Source organism: Anarhichas minor, unplaced genomic scaffold (genome assembly GCF_050575085.1).
Source record: "Anarhichas minor isolate MPS153535 unplaced genomic scaffold, ASM5057508v1 ptg000011l, whole genome shotgun sequence".
Lineage (NCBI taxonomy): Eukaryota > Metazoa > Chordata > Actinopteri > Perciformes > Anarhichadidae > Anarhichas > Anarhichas minor.
The window spans coordinates 15,634,526-15,657,895 of NW_027466457.1; the positions used below are offsets into that span (position 1 = coordinate 15,634,526).

General features: G+C 44.6%; 1 protein-coding gene across 1 annotated transcript in view; it reads left to right on the plus strand.

The window, feature by feature from the left end:
- Positions 1-23,370, plus strand: part of met (MET proto-oncogene, receptor tyrosine kinase) — a 62,829-nt gene that overhangs the window by 9,313 nt on the left and 30,146 nt on the right. The window contains exons 2-7 of the mRNA XM_076090007.1: positions 13,660-13,863; positions 18,808-18,936; positions 19,290-19,466; positions 21,494-21,648; positions 22,182-22,296; positions 22,419-22,555. Of these exons, the coding sequence (XP_075946122.1) occupies positions 13,660-13,863; positions 18,808-18,936; positions 19,290-19,466; positions 21,494-21,648; positions 22,182-22,296; positions 22,419-22,555 (917 nt within the window). The remainder of the gene's footprint in view (positions 1-13,659; positions 13,864-18,807; positions 18,937-19,289; positions 19,467-21,493; positions 21,649-22,181; positions 22,297-22,418; positions 22,556-23,370) is intronic.

Consider the following 23,370-nt stretch of genomic DNA (forward strand, 5'->3'; position numbering starts at 1 on the left):
TGTATGATGAAGAGAAATATATCTGGGAAATGATCTGTCAGATTCTATGTCCTAGAAGCTAATCTTACCTAAGATAGGATCGACATAAACATGGAAATTAGCAAAGAGGCACCGCTGCCCTCCCACATGCCCGAGCCTGTCCGTGCCATCTCTAAGCTAGGTGCACAACCCGGAGAATTCAAATACTATGTTCCTGTCCCGTCCTGTCCTAATAAGATTGGATCTGCTCGGTTTTTGTGAACCTGCATCTTTCTCATCCATAACACACACTTTCACACAGATCTTCACATGTTCAAGTGCATGCAGGTACAAACACAACACAACACACTGTTGATGGATCAAGCTGTTGTTGTTTTTTAGCTTTTTTTTAAATGTCAGTTCAGCCGACATTCAATTTGTAAAAACAGCAAATAACTGCAAAATGACAGCAAATTGAATGCACTTGATTTGCATATTTTTAAATATTCTCGAGCTGAAACAATTAGTTGAATCAATCTATGAGTCCATCAACTCAAAGGTAACATGCAACTATTTCTTTAATCAAAAGATCTGACAATTCATGAACCAGTGAAAACAATGAAGAGAATATTGAATAACGCAATCGCTTGTTGCAGCTCAGCCTCTCATGATGATTACCGACTTATTGGTCACTATATGGACATTTTTATGTTATTGACTTATCGTACAAAATGATTCATTTACGTTATCGACTCATCCTACGATATATATGGACATGACCGTGATCATTGTTGCTTAACTCAATATTTAAACCGGTGTCTTTACGTGTTTGTTTATATGATGCCAGAATAAACACCATTATTAGACTTGAACATTTTGCAGACATTCCACATTTTTGTTCAACAACAATATTTAAATTTTTCAATTCACATTCGAATGTCTTAAAATTTTTAAGAATTAAAAGTTAATTTCTCTCTTGAAGGGTACTTATTATGCTATGATGTTATCATTGTATCAGTGGCATAAAATGACATAAATATCGTTCACCGCAATTATTTCTGGGACAATATACGGTCCAACAAAGGTAGTTATCGTGACAGGACTAGTTGCAGCCATTAAATATTGTTTTCAATATTTATTGGGTTCAGTAAAGAGTTCTAGTGTTGAAAAAAGCTTTATTGGCTGCTTCAGTGCAACTATCGGCCGTGTCAGTGGGTGCAACTACTGTTTACATGTTCTAACATCCTGGAAAACTCCGACTGGCCATATGGCGATGTGCTTTCAGTGCCGCCCCCCCACCGCCGATCCACCCTCAGGTGTGCGGCTGCGTCACCTGGCAGCCGTGTCCAGGCAGGTCCCTCTGCGTGAGGAGAGGCTCGGTCAGCACCGACATCCAGCTGCACAGCACATCAGGAACAAAAACATTTACTTCATCCAACGTCACGGAATGATGCGAAAGGTTAGCCTTGGAACGACCTCACCCCCAAGCCGTGCCAACCGGGTCCTACGACAGATCATTAATCTCACAGATGATGGCCTTGCAGAACAACAGATGTCATCATTCTTTTACAGGAGATAAAAATGTCACGCACGCATCGCAGAGACTTTATTTCGACACCACCCATTCCACCTCCTTAGTATCTCGTCGATGTCAGCCAGTTCATGTCTGCAGGCATTTCTACATGATTTCGCATTCACTTGATGTCGGTGTTTAGTTTTGAATCCATGGTTAATGATTTGCCCAGGAGTTCGTTTTCTTTTTTGTTTAGCTTGAAAGCTGGAAGCGTGTGTGTGTGTGTGTAAATCCTATTGCACAGGCTTTTGTGTGCACATCTTATCTGTGTTCCCAAGATAAAGAGTGGAGTAGTAAACATGCAAACCGCCAGTACCTGCAAGATGTCTTCCAATAAGCAGCAGGGTGGGAAACTGCCAGCAGCCAACATCAGCCAAATACTGTTGCATTCAGGCCACAGCTGATACGAGTTTTAGCGCTAATACCACTCTGTCAGATAAACACCGATCATTGCTGGTTTCCTCTCTTTCATATCATTGTTAATTGAATATCTTTGAGTGTTAGTGGGACAAAGTAATGTCAACATCAATTAGGCCTCTGAGAAGTAAAAAAATGTGTAATTTGCAACTCTACTGCAAACTTCTGCTGGTGAATTTTAAAATCTATCCTTCGTTGTTCTTTGGCTGATGGATAAAATACTTTGGCCCAATCACAAAAGTCCCCCCTAAGGCCTTAAACCCTGAACCCTCATGGATTTAACTGACCAAATGGTTGAGTGTGAGAGGCCGTAAGGGCTTGAAATGGTGTAAATACGAATAGGACGGCACTTCGCCGCGGCATATTTCATGTTATGTACAATCGTGACGTCCTGATGAGACATCATTGTCAAATAATCTATTTACTTGTTTTTGTCGTATCAGCTTCAATAACAAAGTTGAATGTAATCTCTGCTTGCATTCCTACGCTTGCTTGTGTTTGATGTCTTTAATCCCTAATGTATCAGTGTAAATCTAATGTCAGGCTGAACACGCGTGCCGTCCTCTTTGTTTACCTTTTCTACGTCTCCGGCTTCAATGCTTCCACTGGTAACCCCGTGTTTAACGTCGTATTTCTATGAATTGTGGGTAATTCCCATAGGCAAAATCTGCAGAAATGCGGACTTCAGGAAGGGCTCAAAATGTCTGAGAGAGAGCCTTCAAACACTCGACGATGTGACAGTAGAGCAGAGCTACACTTTAACAGACTTTAGTCAGCGAGTCCTTGACTGTGTAGCTCGGGATCGGACCCTCGTTTCCAGCCAGCTCGGTGATCATTGTGGCCGAGTCGTGTCATTTCTTTCCTGTTTTGAAACAAACGTAAGGCAGATGAGATACCTTAAATGCCGTCCCGCTGACAGACTCGTCTCTGATTGGATTTCTTAAACGCTTTCCTCCCCAGCACGGAGGCGTTTGCCAGCAGAGCCAGAAGCCATTCGCGGTGCACTTGTTTTAGTGTCAAATATAAAGGAGCTTTGCTCCGCTGAGCTTATGAGTCAAGGCCCCCCGAGCTATTTCCTAATCAGCGGCATGCTTCCTACTCTTCTATTTCACCACATGGTGATATCCTGCCTTCTACTGAAACGAGGCGTGTGGATGCTTATCTGTCATCCCCCCGTGCTCCAAATGAAGGACAAAAAGCAATCTCCTTTTCTCTTGCTGCCGTCCCGAGCGGCGGCCTCACCTCGACCCCCAGATTGCTCTCATTTCCTTGGCTCTGGGTCCTTCCAGCTTTGTCATAAGGTCTCAGTCTGGCCCTTTGAAAAACGCTCACGATCACAAAGCTCACCAGAGCAGCAAATCGTCCCGGCAGCCCTCCGGCTGCAGACGCAGGGAGACGCAAATGAAATCTTACCTCATCTCCATATTTCTCAAGTTTTAGTACTTGCAGTCAGGAGCACATGAAAGAGGCACGGTGCAGGTTGTTTGTATAGTCTGGTTGATGACCTGGTTGATACCATTAAGAAACTTTTGGCCGGTTCATCCAGTGAACCTTAACCTACGGAGTCCAACCAGACGTTACTGTCTGTAGCTGTAGCAGGCGCAGTTTGAAGCTCAGGTGAAGATCATCATGGTGTCACATGAAACTAGACGACCGTATGAATCCCTGGTACCAATCATGTCATGTTAGCTTGTCAGGAGGAGGGCTCACACTATTTTGCAGAGAGGAAAACTGAAATGGCCGTATTCACAGGGGTGCCTTGACCTCTCACCTCAGGATATCTGAATGAAAATAGGTACTTTGGTGCACACGAGTCAAACATAAAGAGGACACAAAATAATCTAAGTGAGTCTCAAAGGGTTGATTCACGTTTTATAAGTCTCCAAACTTGGATAAATATAACCAAAACCATCCGCATGTTTATTTACCATTAGAGTTAAGTGATAAAGTGTCATTTGGGTGAACTGGCCCTTTAAGTTTCCTCTGATGTGGACATTTTCCATCACATTTACATCTCTATCAACCATTTCAACGTGCCTCCCGAATACACAGATAACCTACATTTTCTTAACCAAATGGCAGCGGACAAAGCGTCATTCCTGGGGAAGGTCTCACCTCAGATGAGGACTAATCCCCGCACCCACCCCCCACTCCATTCACGCAGTAATCCCCACACAATGCCAGCAAAGGATTGAGCCTGACTGTGTACTCAAGTAATGGAGGCAAAGACAGAAGAAAACCCTCCTCCCCGTCGCTCTGTCCGCTCCCAAACAATGCACCACAAACAGAGAGGCTATCAAGTCAATCCCTGGGACTCCGCAGATATTGTCTCTGCAGGCTTTGATCTTGTCCTCGTCATCGGTGATCCTGGCTTGCATCACATTGCAGGAGGAAGAAAAGCTCACACCTGAGAGGGCTGAGTGGCTTTCCTCGGAACTGAGTGGTGCGTTTAGTTAAAACCCTTCTTTTGCCAGCAGCTGGGCTCTGCCAAGATTGCTTTGGGTTAAAGGTAAAAATAACGTCTCAAAGTGGTGTTTCAAAACATTTTTAGTTTAATTCAAATGCAGAATCAGTTTTTGTTAGGTTTGCCGACTTAAATTGCTTATTATTTTGGTGGGAAAATGATTACCAGTTTGCTTTCAGGTCAAGAAACCATTGTTTTAGTTCGGTTGCATCACACACCTTCCAGTCTGCACATTTTCCAAAGCAAAACATGGAGCCGAGCCCTCATCATGAAGTCGGTATTCTGAGATCCTCCAGGCATGGGCATTACAAATTCTGGCTCAGTAAGTGAGCGCAAGCAGATGCAGAAAAATTATTCAGAGCCCGATCCCCTGAAGATCTTTTATGTGTGTACAAGTGTGTGAGAAGGACGTTGAGCAACGCTGCAAATGCCAGAAACCAACTTCCAGGAGTTTTACAAGTGCGGAAAGAAAGTAGTGCAATGCTGCATTGTTGCTCGCGCTCAGCTCCCTGAGGACAGACGGAGGCTGATTTGTTTGCTCCGTCATGCGGAGCAAACAAGAACGGCTGCCACCTGCAAGCTGTCACGACATGCAATGAAATGTTTTATGTGGACTTCATAAATATCTGCTCCTATAAAAACCCCAGTCTGTTTTTTGAAGCCGGTTTGATGAGGTTTTGGCTGTTTGCGTGTTCGTGGCATCCCGCTGTTATATTTAGCTCCGTTGGTTTCCATGCAAAGCTGCTGCAATATTACATTTGCTTTTCTGTGTCACTTGGTAAAAAAATAAATAAAATATTGCAAATATGAAAGGCCGTGCCACTGAGCAATAAAAACACATTCTTCCATGCCGCTATATTTCAGATTTTCTGCACTCGTATTTGTTTTGTTTTCCTCATCTGGCTCTGATCTGAGATCTACGCGTACGGACGCAGAGCTCCTGCCGGTGACCTCGTCTCATCCAGGATCCGTGCCGAGATGAAGGGAAGAAGCCCGCGTGTTTCGGCCCTCGTGTCGACCCTCGGGTTGATAAGCCGCCTTGCTGCTGCAGCTCGGGCCACCAGCGCCGTTTACAACCTGAGGTTATCTGGCTGTTCCTCAACGGCTGCTGTTGGGCTGCGGCTCTCCAGCTGCCTGTCTCTCCCCTTCCCCTCCCCTTGCCTCGTGTATGAGCAAGGCCCCGGCAGTTCAATCTGTTTCCAAGAAAGTTAAAATTGCTCTTCAGCTCTGGAAAAAGAACGAGAAGCTGAGAGAGACGCTTATAGTCATGAAGGCAGATGCTTAAAAGGGTAGCTGAAAAAAAATGACGATTCTGCAAAGTATCTGCACCGGCGGGTGGCTTTGATTATTCTAGACTGCAAGCAGGACTTTCACAAAAACAAACATGGCTGAATAACTTTGAAATATGTCAGTTGTAATACTTGTGTGCATATCCCCCGCTTTAAATCAAATGCAGTCGTCCTCGGCATGCAGGGACAATTATTTTGACGTTTTCAATGAAGAGAACAGCACTTTTAACCCCCCCGCTCTGACTGTAGTAATCAATGGGAGAGGGCTACGCTAATGCTAATAAAGTCATGCAATAGATGATTGGTGCTAGCTCTCCGTAGCAGCCATGACACTAAATCACCCCCCCGCCCCTATATGTTTGAGTGTTTCTATAATTAAGAGCACATGTAGGAAAGGCAGCTGCTTCAGCGAGAAACGACTGATCGCTCCGCTTTGCTGGCAGATTGTAGATTGATCTGACCCCAGAAAGACATTAATGCTCTAAAATAATGTCCTGAGTGAGTAATACGCAGGCTGAAAATCACAACTCATTTCGTCACAGAGCAGTGGAGAAGTATTAAGACGGGGTGTTTGAGGGCATTTACATCCATATTCATCCACATGACGCTTGTAGCCCTTGTTACCCCTCGGGGACTATATATATAAAAAGCACCGCACTCCGTGACGCCGTTCATCTGATGTGAATGTAAACACTCAAATGTAAGGTCTGGCTTCACTCAAATGAACAAAAACATACTTTTTTTCTCATACACATGGGCGAACTACAGAGAACTACATGCAGGTAGTTTTGGTTTTATTTGTCCAGGTTTTGAGATAGAATGGGGGTGAAAGGAGTTTTGTCTGTGGTGCTCGTACTGTTGTCATAAAAATGACATTTATTATAAAATAGATTTGCGTGTTTGGTATTACTTACCAGAAAATGGTCCCACAGTGACGACAGTACAAATGACATGTTTCCCCTCATCTACTGTGGTGAAAACAGAGATATCTGAGACAGATTTCACCAAACCGTGACAAATGAAACCAATCTGAATGTCTAGATAACAGCTGGGCGATAACTCAATACGATAATTTAATTTATTTCAATGGAATATCTTTTGAAGATTGCAGTCTTGTTTTTACGTCACACGTTACGTTACCACTCGGTTCAATGCAGACAAACTGACAAGCTTCCAGTCTCGAGCTTCTCCAACCTTTCAGCTCCATTATCCCAGAATACAATACTGAATCATTGCTATTGTCGTAATGTGATTACTATGTATTTATGTATTTACTACCAGCCGCGACGAGGGCCTCACCATGTGAGTGTGTGTGTGAGTCATCATGGTCCTGGAGACGCTTTCTAAACTACCACAGAGGTGGTTTTGAGTATCAACAAGGTGTTCATGTATTTGTCTGGATGTTCTGTGAGCAAGATGCAGTCACAAGACTTTAAAGATATGTAGACAAGATCAAAATGAAGACAGAGTTTGAAGACGGGTGTGGATTCGAGCGAGGACGCTTGAGGGGTCGAGAGGAAGTGGGGAAGGAGCCATTGGTCCTCCAGCTTATTGCCCCTGGCACGATTTAGTGTTGCGACTGGTTTGATCCCATTGCAAGATGATCTCTAGTTTCACTTGGAAAATAATAGCCAAGACTAAATATAATTTCTGATAAAAATTCAATTTGTGCTTCTGGGCATCTTAATATAAGCGTATTGGTAGAATAGGCTCACGATCCTGTCTGGTTTACGGCAGGAGCAGCCTGTTGTAACCATCACGAGGGTCCCTGCCTCAGCATCCTCACAGCAGATGTCACAGCTATCGATGTGACCTCAGCGTTTCAACAAATAAAAGTCAGGGAGAAACGTGCGAGTCCCGTGAGGACCTTTTACTGTATGGCATGACAAGCCCGGCTTTATATGGTGCAACGTATCTCATATGTCAGGAGCTTTTATGAAACACCTAGGATAAGAGCTGCGTGGATGAAACCGAATATCAATCAACGGGGAAAGGGACCCATCTGTTAAGTAAATACTACAGAAATTGGCCTTATTGAATCATTACAGAGCCTTCTCCATGTGAAAAATATAGTCTCTTAATATCTCATCTCTATCGGTGCATGTAAGAGCGTATTAAGGAGTCTACCTCTCTAATTCCCTTTGATCTGCAGACTGTAACTGTAGCTACTGTGTCAGTCTGACCCAACTCTGGAAAGCTCATCTGTTGCTGCTAAGTAGAAGTAGAAGTGGAGCTCGCATGAATCCCAGATCTCCGATCAAGAAGAGGGGGGACATATTCTGTTTATGTGCGCAGAAAGAGCAAATCGTTTTGTGGAGTGACGATGAAAAATCATCCCGTAACTGTGTTCTCAGAGATGATATTTTAGGTCTCTCATTGGAGGCACACTCATCATCCACACAGTCAGGTTGGCTGATTTAGTGGCGCTGAGAGGCTGGAAGCTGCATTGTTCCTGTGTGGGAGAAGCCTGGAGGACACACACACAGATTATTTAACTAACTGGACCGTGTGTGTGTGTGTGTGTGTGTGTGTGTGTGTGTGTGTGTGTGTGTGTGTGTGTGTGTGTGTGTGTGTGTGTGTGTGTGTGTGTGTGTGTGTGTGTGTGTGTGTGTGTGTGTGTGTGTGTGTGTGTGTGTGTGTGTGTGTGTGTGTGTGTGTGTGTGTGTGTGTGTGTGTGTGTGTGTGTGTGTGTGTGTGTGTGTGCAGGGAGGTAAAGGAAACAGAGAAAAAGAGAGGAAGGCAGTTAAGAGAAGAATTGAAGGAGGGTCAGGAGAGCAGGTGGGGCAACATTTAACTCAGGAAAGGGGGGAGAGACTGAAACTCTTGTCTTCAGTATCTTTGCTGAACAATAATATGTTTCTGCCTTGTTGGTGTGTGAGAATTCTTACTCTGGAAAAGGAGGAAGTGATTTGTATTAGAAACAAAGAATTACGCTCCAGTCTGTGTGCTATCTGTGGATGCTTGTAGCGTGTGGGCAGTGCATCACTGTAGGCAACAAGACAACATTAGACTGATCCATGCTGAGATGTGTTCTTTCAGACTTTAAAGTTTCATTCCTCTCTATATGCTGAAGGTTGTTACAGAGAGGTTTGTTCAGATGTCACTCATAGATTGAATGATGCAACATTTTATTCACAAAAAGAGCGAGTCAATTGACTTTTTATGGCTGTTGACAGTATTTTCTGATTTATGGATTGATACAAAGAGATATCCAAATTCCCTCTGTATAAACCTTTGACTCTAATGCGTCAACAACACTTTGAACTTCAAGAACTTTGAACGTGGCTTTATTCAATGTTCAGATTTCTGTTATGGAAATGTATGCAAATTGGCATGTATTCAAGAAAGATAATGCATCATTTCCATATTCAAACGTACAATTTCAGCAAGCTTGTTGTACAAATAAATAGTCTTCATGTAAGTAATCAACTGGGGAATAGTTATATATGTCTTTACTCTATTGACCTGTAGTGTTCACAAGCTCAAAGATGTTGAGATACAGATTTAATGTTGTGGGGATGTCACCAGAACAGATACTTCGGTACCAAGTTGATGCCAAAATGTTCCGTAGCATCACGGGACCGTGCTGCCCAGCACTACAGCTGACTGAAGTATCTGTGCTGGTGAGCTGACTTTAAGTTAGTTTAGTGTTACAATTCATTTTCATGAACTGAAAACAAACAGTGAAAGTTGTAAGACAAAAACACGGACAACTCCCAGACCGGACAACGCTGTGGTAGCGACCTGTCAATCACAGTAAGCCCCGCCCTAAAGCATACCCTGCTTTATGGTCTGTTTGACTCTAAATGGACCATAATTTACTAAATGAACAACAAAAAATGACCCCTGGTTTATTCTTTAGCGTTATATCAAAGCTGGATGTTCAATTTTGGAAAACAAGTGTGTCGAAGGGATTTTAAAAAGTTCCCACTCTGCAGTTTGTAGCTATTAGACTAAACACTGAACATTATTTATTGATGTTATCAGTGCTACATCACCACAAGGTCTTTAACCGCTGATGTCCCGATGTCATGAAATGAAAATATGTCCATACATTTTTAGTCATTTTGTGTGTTGTTTCACGTTTCTGAAAGTCTAATTTCACAGTAATCTTCACATGTTATCCTCCCGGTCTCCTGTTGGACCTGTTTATGTGTGAGGCCATTACAAACAGAGCTGTCGTCCTGCCTGGCGTCTGGCAGGGTGGGGGGGCTGCGACTCGAATGTGTCCGCGCCTTATTGTCAGCTTCTCTCACTCCCTTAACTGTCCCTAACACCCTGACAGTCCCCTGCAGCAACACACACACACACACACACACATTAACACATGGCTCCATGCGCCTGGTGCGACCAGCCACCTGCGTACTCAGACACACGCACACACACACGTCACGGTCATTACAGCTACTGAGAGTCAGGTTGCAGAGTTACGTGCAACAAGAGTCCAGGTGGAGTACTCTTTATGTGTGTCCCGCAACAACACACACACACACACACACACACACACACACACACGCACACACACAGACAGTCCTATTTCTGCACTCCACATTCTTTTGCATTTCACTTTCTCTCTCTCTAAAACAAAAATTGCATTTCCACACACCCCGACGACAACCGAGCCTCGCCGCTGTCCGGAACGAGCAAATTGCACAAGCAATCCGTGGGTCAGAGGTCTGTTATTCCAGTGAGAGACAGCCAGCTGAGCGTCCAGCGACGAGACACACTTTTGTGCGTGTGTGCGCGTCTGCTAACTCGGGCTAAGCCTCTGCAGCACGGTGTGTGTATTTTTGTACATTAGCGAGAGCGCCTTCGCGCCCCTATTCTTTGCACGCACGACAGTGTTTGTATCCAAACCCTCTGCTGCTGGCAACCCAGTCCGTGGTTTATAATTCAGGCATTAGTGTGTCTATTCGCACACACACACGGGACCCCAGGGGCCACAGTGAGAGTATGAAAACGACATTAGACCACGCAGATCGCCTTTCACCCTCCCTTCTTGACTCTCCTGAGCCGCGCCGCGAGGGGTTTAGGAGCCCCACGACACCGAAACCCTATCGCCACGTCGTTGTTTTTGGGGACAATGGCTGCCGGTTAAGTACGGGGCAAAAGGTGTGCGATGTTTCACGTGTCTGCCCCACGGTGCCTGTTCAACGGCTGAAAGACACAGTCACAAAAACGGCCCGGAAGATGTCGAACATCAGGGCCACTTGCCATCGCCGTAAATCTTCCAAGAGACGAAAGAGAAAAATGAAAAATTTGTTTTTAAGTCAACTTCAAATGGAATCAGAATTAATAGACATTTATGGTTTTGTTGATATACTCAATGATTAATCATGCTTTAGGGCTGGGTATCAAACCTCAATACTTTTCTGAAGTCGATGGAGGTTGTCATTGCTCTCCGGAGGAACCTGTTCGCCTCCGTGTCGGTGTCGGTGTGACTTCCTCTAGAACTCTCTCTCCGAGCCAAGAAGCAGCCGTGGAATAACGACAGCGGCGCTTTAAACGGAGCTTGTCAAAACAGCCTTTCCACTGTCCCAATTTCACTGCCTTGATCCTCAGACACACCTCAGCTGAAGCAGAGGAATGCCTCCAAGACCTTTCCAGTCCTCCTTCCCATCGTCCTGCTCCGCTTCAACCGAACAACCCCCCAAAGTCCTGTTTGTTTGCTCTGAAAATAATCAGCCCAGGGCCTGTTTATTGAGCCGCGTGGCAAAATCTCCACAGCGATGACGCCTCTATCTGTTTTGGCAGATTCTCAAGTTGTTGTTTTTTCTGTTCTGAAAGTGCAAAGTTACGATGGAGCGTATTTTAAACTCAAGCTCTGGGTAAAGGTAGACATTTTAAAGGTTTGCTTCGCACATCAAAGGGCTTCCTGTCCATCATGTCTGAGGAGAAGGATCATTTAACTCTTCCTACGTGTCCATATCTTTATCCAACTTCAGTCACAAACTGTCACTTCTCATCCGGTTTGCACTCTCTCTAACCCTGAAGTAATTCAGTGCAGATTAGTTGGCTGCACCCACTCGCTAAAAACATCCAACCTTGACGGCCAGCTTTCAATTTCCTCCACATTTGTGACTGCACCGTTGTCTCTCCAACGTCTGCCGCTGGCTTTTGCTTCTCAGTTGGCTAGGTTTCTCTGCTTTTTCTCTTCCTCAGCTGTGTGACGTCACCGAGAAAGAAACTCTCCTGATGTATTACTCCTCTGTTCTCATCTTCAAAGCTCGCCTTTGAGATCTACACCGAACAAATGATGCAGCATGTTTCTCACAAACCACAAATAGTGGCCTTGTTGACGAGGTAGTGCTTTAGGTTTTAGAGGCAGAAAGAGATCAAAAGTGACTGTAAGAGATTAAACCCAATTTAGTTTGATGCAACAAGATCAGTACTTGTCCTCTTACCTGTGGTGTTATTTCTCAGTGAGATTGTTTGTTCGTGTGCTTTCTATCCCATATAATCGGACTAGATTTCATCACTCGGCTTCTGAGTGGAGGCGATTTCTTTCATGCAGATTATTTGCACCTCAATATATTTTTCCGAACTCTACCTTCACACAGAACGCGTTTATTACACGGTGAAAAAGCGATGCACTTTTTTTTCCAGGAAAGAGTGAATAAAGGCATCGACCAATCATGCTGTGCAGAATGTTTTTAGTTGCGTCTATATTCATGAAACAGCAACAGGGAGGCTCTGTAGGCTGAACCAAGAGGGCAAACTTTATTACTCCTTTCAACCTTGACAAAGGCAGCGCAGACCAGATCCTCTGTGTTACCTTGACTTATATAATTCCTTCTTTTCCGCATTTTTGGGTTGTTTATCTGTGACGCCTCCGGTGTCTAAAAGCCTTAAGTCACAACAAAAGGTCACAAACATTTCCCCGAGGAAAGCGTAGTTTTCTCCTAAAGCTTCATGCAATAAAGGCACAATGAGGTCGCTTTGAAAGAAGCCGTCCACAGGTCTTCATAATCACTCTACCTGTACACCCCCCCCCCCCCCCCCCCCCCCTCTCTGACCACTTTGTGACTCCAGTGAAGAGGTCATCATCCACTGAAGCTGAGATAACAACAGAAAGCTCAGGACTGGTCAGGCGACCGGGTCAAGGACCTTAAGAGCCACAAGAGGCCCGGCACCCTCTGGGTCATTAATAATTAATGAAACCCGAGGCTGGGACAGGAGGCCATGACTAAACACAAAAAGAGCCGGAGCAGAGCAGTGAGAGAGAGGGGGGGGGCAAAGGCCCTATATCCAGCTCTGGCTACAGTCTGTGCTTTCACTGTATGCTCCAAAGGCTCCAGACACAACAATCTGCACAACCCAGCGACGTTTGAAAACCCAAAGAGAGGAGCTGATGGGTTTTTGGTTCTAAACTCAAGTGAGAAAGTAGAGATGTGGTTGACCAGTTGGATGAGGGGAAAAGTTATTTTTCTCCATGGAATAAAAAAAAAAACACAGCATGAAGGTCTTCTCTTTCCCATGAAATCCTGCCGTCCCCTTAAACTTCTGTTCAACAAATCGTGTACTTGCCCCGGAGGTGCGATCTCGCCGAGAGACCTCCATTACGAGCACGGCCTGATGAAAGAGTAGCTAAGGGGAGGGGGGGGGGCTTAGGAGGTTTGGTTCTTAACCCTCCTCCCATCTGGGGCCAGATATGAAAGAAGATAGCCCAACATGATATTATATAACGAGGAGAGCAAAGTGTTTGGATAAGGAGATCTGAATCTAGCTGGCGATCCCCAGTAAAAATAAATTTCACTACATTAAAGTGGATGTTCTTCAATGTTGAACATGACGTTGCTGACATTTCTTGGCTGCGCCTTGAATCGTATCGATATCACGCCCGCAACCACAATAAGAAGCTCTCTCCACTGTTGTTCTTACTGTAGATTCTGTTTTTCTTGGTGCACTCCACGGGGATTTCTTCTTTCTAACCGAGTGCCTTTTTTTTCTCTTTGCAGAGTTCATCGGACGACTGCGGCCCACACGAGGGAATCCACGAGGGGAAAGAGGGCGAGTACCGCCTGCAGGTGACCCAGTTCGTCCAGAGACTCGAGTACTGGCACAAAGAGTTGACCAACACCTTGGTAACGTCGATCACCGTGGTGCCAGTGCATGGCCGTACAGTGGCATACCTGGGCACTGCTGACGGACGCCACATACAGGTAAAGAAGTCACTTTTTCTTCACAGTAAATGTCTTTAAAGGGTAGGTAGGAGGATGTTTATTACTGTGGTTTTACGTGGTCGTAGCTGTGGCTCTGTACTTCATGTGATGTTCATTTATATATTCTTTCCCAGTTGGTTGTTGGTGGTTTTTATTTAATTCAGGTGTGCATTTCCTCTCCTAAATCCGTGGGTTGTATACTGTGCTGTATTTGGCATGTTTAGAATGAAACATGTGCAAAATGGCAGTAAGTCAATATGTCCAAAGAACAAATATAATTTAAGAGAGTATCTAAAGAAGTAAAATACATGTGGTTGCCGGTTGCCTTTTGCTATCGTGCAACCAAACTCTAGCTGCTTGTGGAGGCCGTAATTGTAGCTATTTACATGTTTAGGTTAGGGGCCCGTGGCGAGTTTGCGTCCCGGGCCCGCGTTCATGTTAATCTGTCCATGCAGGAACCAAAATTTACATGGGAGATACTAGCAGTTAGGCGTAAACAGAGAGCCCGAGGCCCCCTCGCTCATTGTCCATGTAAATACGGCAGGATGTTGGTATGTGAGCAGTGAAAGCACTCCTGCTGGAGACTCGACACACACATGTCAGCTCCAGGTGCCCTCCGCTAGCAGGCATCTTGTGGGAGTCTGTGACCGAGCACCAGGATCTTTCTGTTTGCACAACTTGCTTACCTTTGACCCGTGCTCATCGAGCCTCCGAAAGGCCCACGTTCCAGTCTGCCATCTGAGCAAACAGTCCAGTCGGCCTATCGTTGTACAAACCAACAGTGGATTACAAGCTCCTGATCGTTTGTCAGCTGCTTTCAACGTCTCATACGTGACCTGTCGATACCGCTCAAGGCTGGGTTGCTCCAACAAGGATTCATGTAATCTTAGGATTAGTCGTAATCAGTGTTTGGCAAAACAACATTTTAAATTAAACAGAGCTCTGTTGCAAAATTAAAAACGAATCTTTGTTTAGTAAAGTTAAAACCAAAACCAAAATGAAATAGAGTTGAATCAATATAATATCATTTTGTAACTTGTAGGTCAAAAGATGTTAAAATTAGGCTAAATTCTATTGATAAAGGTTTCTTAGACTATTTACATTCAATTATCTTTCAAATATATTTGTCATTTACTTTGTTGTCTAAAACAGAACCTTCTACTTCAACCAAGACAATCCCCCCCCCCCCCCCCCCCCCCCATTAGTGTGTTCATGACGTTCCAGACTCAGACCCGCACATGAAGTACATGTGTAGCTTTTTGGTGCCAGTGCACCTGCAGTTCAAATGATGGCTTCAGCCTGTCGGAGGTCCGTTAGTTGCATTGATGTTGTGCTGATCATCAGGTGAATTATAGCATCTTGGCATCCAGCTTAATTAAATCAATATGACGAGGCTGCACGTCAACCAGTGACTCACTTTCTCTGCCTCTTCATGTGCTGTTCTTTAGTTTGTACTGTACACTCCTGCGATGGTTACAGCTGCAGAGTAAAGTGCAGCGAGGGACGGCGTGTCGGTGCATCGGTCCAGCGAGGGGCCCCGAACAAAACCACGACAACGAAATGGAACAAAACACGTAAAGCGAAAGCTGAATTACCTCACGTGTTTTTGAAACACAAGAATGAAAAAGACACGCATGGAAAAAAACAAAAAAAGGCGACAGAGACGTGGAACAAAAAAATAAAGGGCCGACAGCTGCATGGTGGGGGGGGGGCTTACAAGCCGAACGGCACGTTAATGGTGAACGGCGGGCTCCGCTGACACGTTCACTCGCACGGCATTTTCTACTCGCCGAGCATCCAGTGCAGCTGTTGCCGTGTGTTTCTCCACCATCAACCCCCCCCCCCCCTCACACACACACACACACACACACACACACACACACACACACACACACACACCCTCACCACTCAGGCTTCTTCAGTTTTTTCTCTTTTGGTTGTTTTTTTCTTTTTTATAGTCGGCTGAATTGGCCGAGGCTCATTGTTTTAGCAGCTGTCCTGCACTGCAAAACTCTGCATTTTATCAAATATGTTCTGCCGATCGTCTGACAGAGAAGCACCAGACGCAAAGATTTGATAAAACCATAACGCTGATATTGTACAGTCATAGTAAACGTTATCAGGACTGCAGCAGTACTGATGATTTAGCGATACAGGGTTCTGTCTGATCGTGCAGGTAAAATGAATACAAATTAAATTGATTAGGTTAGAGTTAATAGATAGAAAAGGGAGAGAGCAAAGAAAGAGGGAGGAGCCAGAGGAAGAAATGGGGGAGAAGGAGACAAAGCAGGAAAGATGCTTTCCAAGAAACCCAAACCAAGAAAGCAAAAGAAAGAACGGAAGTGCCGTTACTTAAGACGGAAGTTATGAGACAACCAAGTTAACGTTGATTTTCACGAGGGACGCGAACGGCGGTCTCCTGGGTGAAAGTCCTGTGTTTTTGGACACACTTATCTACACTAAGCCCCTTGTTGCTCTTAAAGACAAATTTGACTTTAACATTACTTTTGGTACGTACGTAAGAACAGTGAATGAAAACAGGCTGAATGGTTTAGATATTCTGACTGAACTGGTTGTTTTTTTTGCCCTGTACTTCCAGGCCGCCTTGTTCCCACATCGCAGCACTTACTTTGTTGGGTAGAATTTGATTATAACGGATATAAATGACTCCAAAAGACCCAAGTTGTAATTAACTGGAATAACCCATCGAGCACTTTGCTCATTGGTTTGCAGTTTCATTCACTTTCATTCAATTTGCTCTGATTTTTCCAAGCCGTGCGCCTGAACTGGCGACCCTCCGGCCACCTGCTCTCTCCCAAAGATAAGCCACAATAAGAATCCGTGAGAGGTGTTCGTCTTTGCCTTCCTCGGCAGCTCGTTTCATTGTTAGTGCAAGAAAGAAAGAAAAAAACAAAAGAACCTGTCAACTTTTCGTGTACTTCGGTTTCCTGGTCGCTCCCAGCGGGACGAGACAAGCAGGAACGTGGAGTCGAGGCAGTGAAAGAAAATAGTTTTCTGGCTCAGGAAGTGTTTCCCTCGGCTTCAGTTTGGGCCACTGTGGGAATAACACAGTGGAGGCCAAACTCTCCCCCCCCAGCCTGCTTAATACAATAAGCTGTAATTTACACCGCTATTACCTCCAGAGAGATGCCTGTTGTATGGCCTCGTCCCCAGCGGAAAGCCACCCATTATGCTCGCTGTTACAAAGCCAACGTTGATCATGACGGCTCAAACAGTGGGAGGAATCACGCTGGGGAAAAAATCTGCCAACCGACAGAAATCACATTTAAAGTGCACAATACAGGTGTGTGTGTGTGTGTGTGTGTGTGTGTGTGTGTGCGTGTGTGCGTGTGTGAGACAGGGGGTACTGTATAATTTGGAGGGCTCAGTGTAACTGGAGCAACCACACGCCCCATTAGAGACCCTGTTCTGTTCTGTTTGCTCCCAGGCTTGTAATTGCAGCATAACCGCAAATGATAAATGCTGTTCCAGGTGTGTGTTGACTGCGCGTGTGTGTGTGTGTGTCTGAAACACCGACCAACGTGTCAGAGGACACAATGTTTCCGCCCAGACCAGTCTCTCATCTCTCTCTCTTAACCGTGGGGGAAGTAAACGGGTTAAAAGTCTCTCTTAAGACAGTGTGTGTATTTCAAATGAATTGCAATGAATTCAAGACATCAATGTTTTGTGTCTGCAGGCAGTTTTTAATCTGCAGCCGGGACCAGTTTCTTATCTGTCAAATGCAAATTGCATGAAATCTACTGAAAGGATTGTAAGTGTCTCTGACTCCAGTGTTTGTGAAGCGAGGCTCGTCATTTTGAAAAGGTATTTCTTGTACCCACATATATGATACATAACATATACTTTACTATTATTTTAAAAGCACTTTTCGGTGACAACAGACCTATTTATTCAATTATATTCTATGTTTACATACATTTTATAATGGACCTATTTGTTGCAGCATTAAAAAGGTTTGCACTTAAATAATGTAATGATTTTTTACCAAGTTGCCGTTGTACGTTTTATTACTTTAAAGGGACAGTTCACCCCAAAAATCTAAAATACACGTTTGTCCTCGTACCTGTAGTGCTGTTTATCAATCTAGATTTTCTAGAGTTTTTTTGATACGTCTAAATCGAGAAAGGTCTGTTGAAACATTTGTTTTCTAGACGTGACTCTGGGCTAAGAGCAAACATTTTAACTCCAGTGAAAGAAGAGAAGATGACACAATCCTGGATCCTATTCCTTCAACCAAACTCCCCCGGTCGAGGTGTGCCGGCGCCGCGCCAAAAAAATAACGTGTTCCAGTTTTTCCTCCTGGAGGCGTGGTTTTCCCTCAGGCGATGCTGTGGATCTATTGTTGTATATTTCAGACTCCGTGTAATATTTCCTTCTTTTTAAATTCACGGTGCGTATCGGTGTACGAACACAGCGACGATGGGGAAACAAGTGGGACAAAATCCCGCCTCTTAACCAGGTGTCCTCAGCTGACCTGCGTGATTATTTGTTATTATTAAATGCAAAAGAAGCAAATAAATAATTTAAGGTGGATTTCTGTGTCATTTACTCATTCAGAACAGATTACATTTGAATGCATTAATACAGGTTACTATATTTCTTGCACGTTTTGGAGACTTGATCATTCAAATTTCTCATAAGAGATCTAAGGTTGTAGCTTAGCGGCAATAACTCAATACTTTAGTTAAACAATGTCTGGTTTAAAGCTCACTATAGCGAAAAACAATAGTTTGTCTATTTGCAAGTTAAATGTCTTAGAAAGAAGTATTCTTCTTGAAGCATTTTGAATATTACCTCGCATGGCAGCGTGATATCGCACGAGAATCCATCTTGTTAGCCTTCAAGTAATGCGTTTGTGAGCTCGTGACACTTTAAGGCTGTCCCAGAGTCACATTAAAATGATGCCCCTCCTTCTTCTTTCAGGTGCTGTTCTCCCGATTTGCCTCCCCACATGTCAACTTCCGGCTGGACTCGAGGCCCGTCTCCACCGGCGTAGCGCTGCTGGACGCCGACGGCTCGGACGGAGCCATGCTGATGGCGACAGGGAACAAGGTGGGCCGGGAACCACAGAGATTAATTAAAGACCTTTTTTGGTTCTTTCCTCAGCAAAATCTGGAGCGTCACGACACGCAGAGAACATGTCGCTATTCTACAGATTCAGTAGTTTAAGACTGTCCTGTGTTCGTCTCTGAACCACAACAGGAAACATAAGCCGTACAGATGTCTTGCATTAGTGAGATGATTACGAAAGCAGTGAAGGCGGATCAGAGCCACCAGATAAAAGAGAATAATGCTCCTGGAGGCTTAACCCAAACACTTCTCTCTGAGGGGAAACACTTCTGTTGTGTTTCTTCATTTCCGTCCGACACACACACAGACTTTCTCACGTCTTCCTCTCCCTGTAGATCACTAAGATCCCTCTGATTGGCCCCGGCTGTGGTCAGCTGACCACCTGTGCTTCCTGTTTGCTGTCATCGTGGGTGACCGAATGCGGCTGGTGTGACGGACGCTGCAGCCGAGCAGACCAGTGCCCGCCCCCCTCCCTCTGGACCCAGGAGTACTGCACACCTGTCATCACTAAGGTAACCGCACCGACCTCACCGGTCGCCGTCGACCTCGTGCAAAAACATTTTTTCATTTGAATAACCAGCATCAACATGATAAATGCTACCTGTGCATGAATGAACGCAATCTCATAAGAATTGTAAATTAGCATAATCAACGGCCCAATGATACCATATAAGGCTCGGCTTAAGTCCTCCATTCGGAGATCCATGAAGGGAAGTATCATTTTGAATTCACATATTTTCATGTGCATTAGAAAAGCAGCGTGGAAGCTAAATTCTATAAAACTTCGGCCTTTGCTGAACATATTGTGACGTTGCGAAACATTGAACTTGCGAGAATAAATCAGCTGTGTGAATGCTTGTCTTTGTCTCCAGACGACATGACACATGGACAGCAGATCGTTAGATGAGATGACTTGTTTTGTTTCCGGTTCTCACACGTAGCCTCCAGCACCAACTTAAGACAAAACTGCGCTGTAGCAGAGTTTATTTGCTCCAAACCGGCTGATAGAAACGCGCCTAATTGGCATTCCTTTTTTTTTTTTTTTGTAACAATCCAAAAGTTTGCTTGAAATTCGCTTGACAGTTGAATGTTTCACGGCTCTGTCGCTTCATTCATTCTCCACCTTGCTCGACCATTGCTTCTCTCTCTCTCTCTCTCTCTCTCTCTCTCTCTCTCTCTCTCTCTCTCTCTCTCTCTCTCTCCACTCATTGAGCCGGGAAAGAGAGAACGACTTTGAATGCTACGTGTTTGCGAACAGCAACCGACAATTCTACATATTATCCCTTTAAACTCTATTTCCTTATTTCTTATCAGTTCTTCATTGTTGGCGACTCCTCTGGTTGTATAGAAGTCTATGAGAAAATGACTCTACTTCTCTCTTGATTTATTACCTCAGTAAACATTGTAAACATGAGTTTATGGTCTCAATCTCTAGTTTCAAGTCTTCTTCAATACAGCATGATGTTCATTTAGTACATTATGGTCCATTTAGAGTCAAACAGACCATAAAGCAGGGGATGCTTTAGGGCGGGGCTACACAGTGATTGACAGGTCTCTGCCGGAGCCGTATACAGCGTCTCTACGTCACTCCTCCTTCCAAATATGGTCGGTTACGTTCACTGGTTGCAAAAACAACAAGATGGCGACGACCGAAATGCAGAATTCGAGACTTCAAAACCTCAGTTCGCAAACCGATGAGTGACGTCACGAAGACAGCGTCCACTTCTTATATACAGTTTAGGATTCGGATCCCTTGGCAGCACTGAGGTTTGAGCAACAGAACTCCTTGGTCAGGTTTAGTAAATCATTGTCCTGGTTAAAATAAGTATGTTTCTTACGTAACGCGGGGAGTCGTGGCTCTCATCTCGTCTGGTATCGCTAAGGATGGTTTTACATTCGGTTCTTTCTGTACGTCTCATACAGACACTCTCTCTCTCTCACTCTCTCACTCCTCTCCTTCCAAAAACAGCTCGTATAACCTGCCGTCCGTTGAACCCGGCGTCTGTATGTTTGCACTGTATATTGTCTCAATGGTGTGTGGTGAACAGCAGCACTGTCCTCTTTACCACTGGGTTCTGAGTGAGACGTTACTGAGCATTCTTTCTCACTTTAATGTTGCACCCCATGCTGTCTCCATATATATATATATATATAAACACCAGGCTATTTCCGCTGAACTAAATTCAACAAAATGGGTTAATGGGACGAGAAAAAACACCTCTTCCTCTGGTATATTTTAGCAAGAGGAATTAAAAAAAAACATCTGCAGAAAGTTTGCGTGGATGTTTCTTATACAACAGTTACCTACTAGATAAGATAAACTGTACATTCCCCCACTGCGGGACTAATAAAGGATTATCTTATCTACAAATCTACCTGGGACAACACCAGGGAGAGGCAGGCGGGGAACGTCCTCTTTGAAACAGGAAGCAACTCATTTCTTGCGAAAGTAGATGGAGAGCAGCGGTGCTGAGGAGCATTGTATTATCACGATCTCAGACTGAGGAGTAAATGTTTAAAATGTTTTGTTGTGCGTCAGGTGTTCCCGACCTCTGGACCGATACGAGGCTCTACGGTCGTGACGATGTGCGGCAGCAACTTCGGCTTCGACAAGACGGAGAACTTCAAGGCCTCTGAGGTAACGGTAGAGGTGGCGGGAGCTCCCTGCAGACTGCCCCGACAGGACATCAACAGGTGTGTGTGTGTGTGTGTGTGTGTGTGTGTGTGTGTGTTTTGGGGGTTTTCCTCCATGTCTTGCAAATAATACATGCCTGTGAGTTTTTGCACGTCCGTTAGACATTTAGAAAATGAGCCCCATGCCGTCTGAAAAGAGAGACAGAGCGGGTGTTTACGAGATGAAGGGACCCGTACACTGGCGTCTTATAGGGGAGAGCAGGAGTTTAATAAGGGGGTATTGTGTTGAAGGAAGAATGTTAACCCCCCCCCTCACTTTCCCTGTCTCTCTTTCTCCACACATGACTTCCCTAACTGAGAAATTGCTGGGAAAAATCTCTGCATCCAGACTTTCCACTCTCCCAAATCCACTGGGGCCCAATTCAAAAGCCCCTTTTGCTACAAACAACCTCATTACAAATTGGGAGGAAAGAGAAACGATTGCCCCTTTGTGCGGTGGATCATCATTGAATTAGGATAAATGCTCGGTGGCTGCGGTAGAGTATAATGTGTGGTCTGTGTGCTGTCTGGTGTGCGGGGGTGTTTGTGTTTAGGTGGACTGTGATGCAGTGTTCCCCCGTGTTCAGTGGGAACTTCACCCCGTCAGGACACACGGTGAAGATCACGAGTGGACACAAGGTCGCCACGATGGAGGGCTTCACCTTCGTGGTAAGAAACGCCGTCTTTGGTTCCGCTCTGTGCAGAATACGAGTTCGACATAGAGAAATTTCACATATGTATGCAAAGCGCTATGCATCAGTCAGAGTTGTTGAAAGTGCCTCTGCATCCAGGACCCCGTGATCCACGAAATATTCCCAACATTCGGGCCGAAGTCCGGGAACACCATGCTGACCATCAGGGGAGCCTTCCTGGACACCGGGAACAAGCGAGAGGTGACGATAGGGAAAGCAGCCTGCAAGATCCAGAGGTCAGTTCACAGCTTTTCTTTTGTCCTTTCTTTTCCCGCATAACAGAAAACAGCTCTTCAAAAATAAAATACATCAAGCGGCTGTGATACTTTCTCTACCTTTTTCTTTATTTCCTAGAAATGAATTGTAGAGGTTGTACGGTCACAATTAATCAAATATAAATCGCGATCACGATGTTGGCTTCCCGTATTTAAATGAACAGGATCTACTGAGATGTTGACGTTTAAAAATGCCACCAGGGGGGCGATCCAGATGTTTTGGCTTCACTTTTTGGGGAGCTGTCACTGCCGCTGTGCACGCAACCTCCAGCGGCTGTTTATATATTATTTATGGGCAAAACGCACTGAATTCAAGTCAAAGTTGGACTGACGCAGCAAAAAGCCGCCGCGGCATTGCGCAAGCTATTTGAAATAATGGGTTAAAGATCACAGTGGTGCCGTTGTTTTTGAAAGAGCCTTCAGTGAGTGAAAGACTGAGAGAGAAATGGAGAGGGAGGTAAAAAATGAACGAATGAATTAAAAACTGATGGATATTAGTTTATTCCAGAGATTCACGCAAGTTTGCACCAGAGGGCCAATTCATTCTGTATTCTTTTGAGAATTAAAAGTATTAAAGTTAAAAGTATTTAACATAATCTGCAGTACTTCCAATTCTTTAAAAGTCACCAGAATACAGGAAGCAAAGTCTAACAAAGGACCCTGAACCACGCTTTGGTTTTCCAAATCCGTCCTATTTTTGAAGTCTCAGTTTGACAGTAGAGTACATATGTTCTGCAGAGGGATTGTGTTTGTTAAACGTACTCAAATGTGTCTCG